The 7,500-nt window shown below is 33.3% G+C and overlaps 1 protein-coding gene across 9 annotated transcripts in view; it reads left to right on the top strand.

Moving 5' to 3' along the window:
• Window positions 1–7,500, top strand: part of LOC118446991 (uncharacterized) — a 267,347-nt gene that overhangs the window by 259,512 nt on the left and 335 nt on the right. For 8 of the 9 annotated variants that reach the window (XM_035878284.2, XM_035878280.2, XM_035878287.2 and 5 more), the window contains 5 exons: window positions 69–172; window positions 290–670; window positions 767–850; window positions 1,485–1,651; window positions 2,406–7,500. The exon at window positions 2,406–7,500 is cut by the window's right edge and continues 335 nt beyond it. In XM_035878284.2, the coding sequence (XP_035734177.2) occupies window positions 69–172; window positions 290–670; window positions 767–850; window positions 1,485–1,651; window positions 2,406–2,754 (1,085 nt within the window). In that variant the 3' untranslated portion in view covers window positions 2,755–7,500. The remainder of the gene's footprint in view (window positions 1–68; window positions 173–289; window positions 671–766; window positions 851–1,484; window positions 1,652–2,405) is intronic. The other variant, XM_035878292.2, reaches the window with a different exon arrangement.

Here is a 7,500-nt window from a genome sequence, read left to right as displayed (position 1 = left end):
TTTAAACATTCATCAACGTTGGTCATAATTTGAATTTTTTATAAACTCTACATTATTTTCTATTTCAGTGGATATGTACTTACATTTTGCCTGTTGTGCTGGCATACCAGGAGGTGGTAGAAACACAGAGTATGCGTTTCATCTATTACACATGTGCAAAGGAAATATTCATGTAAGGGTCTATCCCAAGATGATCATAAATTTCATCTCAACTGTATATTAGAAAAGAATTCCATCTCCGTATGTGTTCCAATATACGATACTAATAGATAATACGTAATATATGCAGGAAGCTATGCTGAAATTGATGAGACCAACACCCACGTTACCTCCCGAACATCCGTTGCTTAGCCACAAATGCCACGAATCCGATCGTTGGACAGCACACGAGATGGATACATTCTATCAAGGATTACTCAAATATAATAAGGATTTCTCATCAATTTCGCGAGATGTAGAGACTAAGTCCGTTAAGCAATGTGTGCAATTCTACTACCTCTGGAAAAGACTCTGTCCCGATGATTATAAGAGGCTTCGCGTTCATCATGGAAAGCCAAAAATCAAGAGCGAAAGAAAGGATTGTAACGATATGAGAGAACTTCGCGACGCTATTTCCTCCGTTACGGAAATGGACTTTAGCGAAGAGAAATCAATCATTCATCGTACTTTGGTAAGTTTATTTTCAACAAATTTTCTCGATTAAACGTCATTAATTCTTTTTATCTTTAAAATTAATGTCTAATTCGTCTTGCCATGAAATTTACAGTTACAGACAAACGAAAGAGAAAACTCAGCAACTTTCACTACCAGCGAAGGAGAATTAAGATTATTCGCTTATGATTGTCCGGATGTAAGTTTCATTGTTTATGTTATATATGTTTATTGTACTGTCGCTATCTTATATTTTCTGCTACCTATTCACGAAATATTTTATCAAAGATATGACTCTACGAATTATTATTATATTACTCGAACATTTGTATATTACTGCCAAAATGAAAATTGAGATATTTATTAAATATATTAAATATACTTATAAAATCGTGATTATAAAATAAAGTCTTGGTGAAAATATAGGACATACAGAAAAGTATAATTTATTTAATATACTGAGCACGAAAGTCTCATTTATAAAATTTTCAAAATCGTCACTCGATAAAAGCTCACAATTTTCAATGTTTGCTTGTTTAATTGTGCTCAGCATGCTATATCTATCAAAGACAATCGATTTGTACCCTATACGGAGTATGCATTCGCCGTGTAAGACATTACATGCGTATTTACGTATTTGCGCGTGAACGTTTCTATCAGTGTCGCATGTGATTTGTTGTTGATTCGTCCATTTTTTCACGCTTTCTTTATTAAACGTTTAAAAAGAGACGTACTGCGCGTGTTCTGCGCTGATCCTTGTATTTTTTCATCTGTCGTCGTTGTCGTTTGTTTGTGTTGTTTATTTTGGCTTTGTGTTTTCTTTGTGTTGTCAGAGCTTTAGCGGAAGTGTAACAGTAACGATGGCCGGGAGCACCCAAATCGCCCAAACCGGCAAAACCGGCCAAGCCACAGTCAACACCAACTCACAAACTCACACTAGTTCTGAGCAACAACTACCCGTGCCTACCCCACTTCACTACCCCTGCAAGATTTGCGGGAAGTAAGTCTCCAATCTCTAATCTAAATTACCCATTTCCGATAATCGAAGGAGAGAGTAATTTAACTACGCTACGAGTGGCAAGTATCGGTTTTACGCATACGCGACGATTGATACTCGAAAGCTTTTAGAAAACCAAAAGAAGAAAAATCTTTCTTTTCAGAAAGTAACATGCAGCTAGGTTCCCCCTTTAATATAAGATCATTTTTTCGCACGAGATTTGAGCATAAAGGAATGTTACCACCTCGTTCCTATTTTTACACACAAGTCATACCATACGTACTGTTACGACGATGAAATAAGCAAGTTATGAATAATAGGTTAAAAAGCATACTTCTGTTGCATCCAACTTGTCCTTTTGATTAGCAAACTCACGCTACGTTAATGCTGATTAACGATTTGCAGCTGGTGTTACCTTTAATCTTTACTACAAAGCACATGTTAGTTTGCAAACCTCATTTTTTTCATATTACCTTACATTTATTTGCTCCTTCACTATTCTAAAGTATCTACACTATGTCAATTTTAACAACAATCGCACAGCTCGTCTATCAAATACAACGGATATGTAATCTTACACATATGTGTGCTGCAAGTACCTTGAAAAGCATGACATATGTTATATCAACGAGTGATCGAAGGAGTTCAATGTTCTTTCTTAAAAAAGAAGAAAAATAATAAATTCATTTCTTTTTGTTGCATCGTCAATGATATGAAATAATCTCAAATTCAACGAATACGATATTTCTTCTTGCAGAGTTTTCAACAAAGTGAAAAGCAGAAGCGCGCACATGAAGTCACACAGGCCAATACCATCCCCCGATTTTACGGGTCAGGAGTCTAAACGGCCGGCGCAACAATCCAAGCTACAACAGTTGCAACAACCGAGTCAACAGTTACGGCAGCAACAGCAACAGCAACAGCAACAACAGCAACAACAACAACAACAGCAACAACAACAACAACAAGTACAACAATCAAGTAGTGCATCGCCAGAGACTCAAGAACATCAGCAACAGCAGCAAGTATCCTTAACGAATGGCGACATCAGCGCTCAAAATGCAGCGCATTTATGGCACAACCCTACAAGACTTAGGCCACCATAGGGGGAGACCCACGTAGTTCAACTTAAGTTATCTTAACGAAGACTGTAATTCTAACGGTAGGAATTTTGATTACGATCGCACGATAACATAGGCAGGTTCTTGTTTATCAGTACGCGATATCACGGTTATCTCTTCCTACCTCAATGAAATGACGAAAAGAGTAAGAGAAAGAAAGAAATCTGAACGGCATCGCCCGCTCCACAAAAAAGCAAACGTGCTCGAAGAAATATGATTCACATACATACACACGCACACAAACACTCATACACATAGAGAGATACACACATATTTCAAGGATTATCATCTACAAAAGTAATTCTTTTCGAAATAAGAATACATTTTATTTGCGATCACAAAAGCTGCGGAATGGAAGCTGAAGAAGATGAAGAAGAGAAGATTCATACAGGACATAAGAAGTAAGCGCTTTTAGCCGGACTATTACTATGAAATCATCGGATAGGTATCAGGCATACGAAATGCACACACGGTGAATTTTCGCGAAAAAATCCGAACATCGTACGCTTCAGATCGCTGCGTTGCCTATGAAGTGATAACGATAAGACGGCTCCTCTCGAAACATGCAACCAAAAATTTCGAACCTCTGTTCTATGAGGAGACAGGGTATTCGATCGTAATACTTTTTTTTTTTCTTCCTAATAGAAAAATTACGAAAAAACGGTGAAAATTAGGACGCACGTTTATCGTCGGCAACAAGATAATGCCAACAGAATTTCACCTCCATCGATGGATATGGCCTAACAAATAAAAAAATAAATAAATAACAAACCGAAGAAATCAACGTATTATAAAGTACACAGTGGATAGGCAAGCGAAATATCGATTACCAGTGAAAAGCGTAAATCAAATGGCGAAATATAAAGCTAGTGCGCAGTCGCGAACAAATATTTGATATATATACGAAAATCGCGATTTGGAAGAGGGATGTGTACTTATTTATTATGCACGTGAAATGTTCCCAAATTATGCCACAAGACATTGCTGTTACCTGTTGCCACTTTATCATTCTTTTTTAGTGACCTAATAATGTTTATCTTTTCTCTTTTTTCGATTTCTTTCTTTCACCACGAGGATCAAATTACGAACATTACTTTTCATGTTACACGAGTAAACAATAATTATAATATTTAACGAATCAATTGTAAAGACTATCATATTCTGTCAAAAGATATTATAAGTGAATCTATCAATTTCTCATTAGGCAATTTATAATTTACATTTTAGAATTCTACTTCGCCCTACATTTTTTATGATTATAAAGAAGAAAGAGAAATGATTCGAAAATTGATCCTAGAATGGAAGAAACGATTGCTTGTACGTTTTCTAACTCTTTGTATTTAGTTATTTTATTATTAGCATATGAGAAACGATCGATAATTAGTCTTTACCGTACGCACATAAGATCATTGAAAAGCTTCCTAATTTCCTTACCTCTGTTATACGAAGCATTAACAATATTCGATCGTATAAATTCTAATATATAAATATATAAATATATAAATATATATATATATATATTGATATATAATACATATATATATTGATATATAATTGAAAATAATTTATAGTCTAGGCGAAATAGTTCTCTAACAAGAAGGTTGTTCAAGTTTCGCTCGGAGATGTCATGTGACAATGAGTGTAATATAACGAGTACATATGCGCTAATGCATAAATATTATACATATTTGCATTCAGTACTGGCAGAGGATAGAGAAGTTTTATTAAAAATATGACTAAAATACTGGTTATTAAATTGCTATGTGTACATAATATGTGTACATGTCTGTACATATATACATCAGTGTCTGTATGTACAAGTAAATGAAATTTATGCATATTAAGTAGAATAGGTTTTAGGTTGTTTTAGAAAGATTCTATAGGTACATAAACTAAGTATATACACTTTACTTGATTTTCTATCTTACTAGGGACTACGTGGCGAGACTCTTGCAAAAACAATGATGGGCCGCACGATTTTAAAATTAATCAGGAATAATGCTTCCTTTTTTTTTTTTTAGATGGACACGATGTAACGATGTTCCTATATGTAAGGTGCCTTAAGACGAAACCGTTTTATTTTTCTCTTATATTATAACTTTTTATCCGTGCTCGTGATCTTTCTCGTATTGCTTTTTAAATATCAGACGCACGTTTTGGTTTATATTTAACACGATGAGTTGCGTTGAATTTTACTGACTGAAACATGATATATTTACTTACGTACTTTTGTATTTGAGTCAGATCCTAATCTTTATCTTTTTCTATTTATATATGTATATATAGGAACATCTTTTCCAAGAATTGCATACAATATGTTCGAGAAAGACAAAATACATTGCGAATCAAAGCAATGACAAAAGGCGTTCTAAGGTTCTATAAAGTGTTGAAATATATATGTATATTAAGTTTCATTTAGTGAAACTCTAAATTGTTATTCAAGAGAGTTGCCACTGATCGTAGACGCTATAATTCTATCTTAAAAATATTGTTACTGTTAACACTCTTCTTCTTATTAACTTTTACCATTAAATAAATCACCATATACATTTAAACTTTTTAAACTTTTCTCAAAATGATTGCAAAGTGACTGAGGACGCTTTAAAAGAATCTGCCAAGTCTTGATAACTTTTAACAGTGGCTTTTAATCTTCGACTTGTTTCTGTAAAGAGTCCATGATTATTCGGTGAAGGTCTGGTGTCGAAAAGGGGGAAAACATTTCTCTTCGGGCATTAAATGATCAGAATACGATGAAATTTCAAATAATCAATACGTCAGCGCATAATCTTAATTTTCAATTATTTCTTCCTAATTTATAGAGACGATACAGAAATTAGACACCAAACGTTTCGACCATGATTCTCCATTATTTATATTATATATATATATATTTATTTAACTATTTATTATTTAATTTTCTAATTATCTAATTTATTATTTATTTATTTAACTGCCTACGTATGTATTTATTTATTTATTTATCTATCAATATAGATAACATATTATTAATCCAGCGGAGTATGACAAAGGGAATTGCTTTAATTTCTTCTAAGAGATCCGATGTATCCTCTATTCGATATAAGATTCTTTTCACTGCTTGTTAACTTACAAAGCTACAAAGACATTGTCAGTCCGATATTTCGTGTGTCATTCCGGTTAGATTCATACGTGTTAATCACGATGCTACGAATATTTTTAATGTCCATGGAAGCACTCCTTTTGTGATCGTAAAGCATTCTTGCTTTTGTTACGCCTGGGTAATAGCCTCCAGTACGAACGACAGAACGTAGAACTAGAAATCTATATAATATATATAAGGTTCTAGAATTTCGAATCTTAAAATTAGTTTATTTAAGAATAAAATTGTTACGTATTCCGACCACGGGCTCGAGGCATAGGTCGAAGGCAACAAAATTAGCAGACATATCATTTAAGACAATACAATTGTTACAGAAACTAAGTTTCTACTAATATAATTATTATTATACGTAATGTAACTCTTAAACAAATTTAGAGATTCAAAGGCAACGGCGTAGATAGTGATAAATGGAACGAAGCGATAAAATTCTTTGACTCTGCAAATCCAGAAATCATCAAGATCAAATTATTTGTGAAAATATCATTTTAATTATTTTAAAGCAGTAGCTCTGGCATTAAAAAAAAAAAAAGATGATTTAACAGTCGTCATTTCTTTGTCGTACCCTATTTTAATCAAAAATCACAGAAATATATCGTTTTTATGACGAGATATCTATGATCACAAAAAATTAACTGAAAATACCGACATCTGATTTTCTACTTACTATGCGAAGGCTTATAGTAGTAATATCTGGATTTGGAGCAGTATGGCTATGTAACGTATAGAGCTGCTGGAGGCTGCTTACTCAGACAATGGAGAGAAGGCATAACAAACGAAGCAATGAAATAGTAACGAAGATATGCATGAATTGTACAAACGAGTCCCTCCACGTCACAGAAAAGAATGATATATATATCTATATAAAGAATATATATATATGTATAACAAAAATGATAAATATGTGATGTATTTAAATGATATGTGGTAAATGATATTACATTATTTGTACATAGACGGACCCGTGCCATCAACTAATGAGTTGTACCGATATTATTACTGCCATTAGTCCTGTCGCAGTAACATCGAGTTCGATGAATCTGGATGATATATTAAACGCATCAAAGAATGTATTTTTTATTTTTGTTTTCATATCTTTCAATAGACTATTTTTAATGCATAAGATTAGACGAAAAAAAAAAACTAATTAAGATTATTTTAACATCATCATATGGATACTGGAACGAAAATACTTCATCGTTCATCGATTCGTTTGTTTCCATTTCGTTTAATTAATACATTAATACATCTATCTCGGCGAACTATAGTTTTAATTTTTATAATTTCTTTTTTTTTACTTTACGCATCTATAACAACAAAATTTCCCAAAGTGAATGATTGATTTTTTTGCAATGATATCGCGTTGGCACATTTCTCATGTTTTATGGCACAAACAATAACTCGTATGTTGCATAAGATCTCGATAATCGTTAACTAATACTAACAATAGCGAAATTTTTAATGTCTTTTCCGCGGTATATTGGTACAACTCGACGAAGAAAGTGTAGCATGATTATACACTCGAGAAATGTGCTCACGAATACCGCATTGAGGAGATAAAAAAAGGCTATTAGATGACTTTTACGGAAAATTAC

The sequence above is a fragment of the Vespa mandarinia genome, chromosome 1 (assembly GCF_050613455.1).
Source record: "Vespa mandarinia isolate Hongniang chromosome 1, ASM5061345v1, whole genome shotgun sequence".
In the NCBI taxonomy this organism is placed as follows: domain Eukaryota; kingdom Metazoa; phylum Arthropoda; class Insecta; order Hymenoptera; family Vespidae; genus Vespa; species Vespa mandarinia.
The sequence above is the reverse complement of the archived record's forward strand: the minus strand, read 5'-3'. Positions and strand labels throughout refer to the sequence as shown.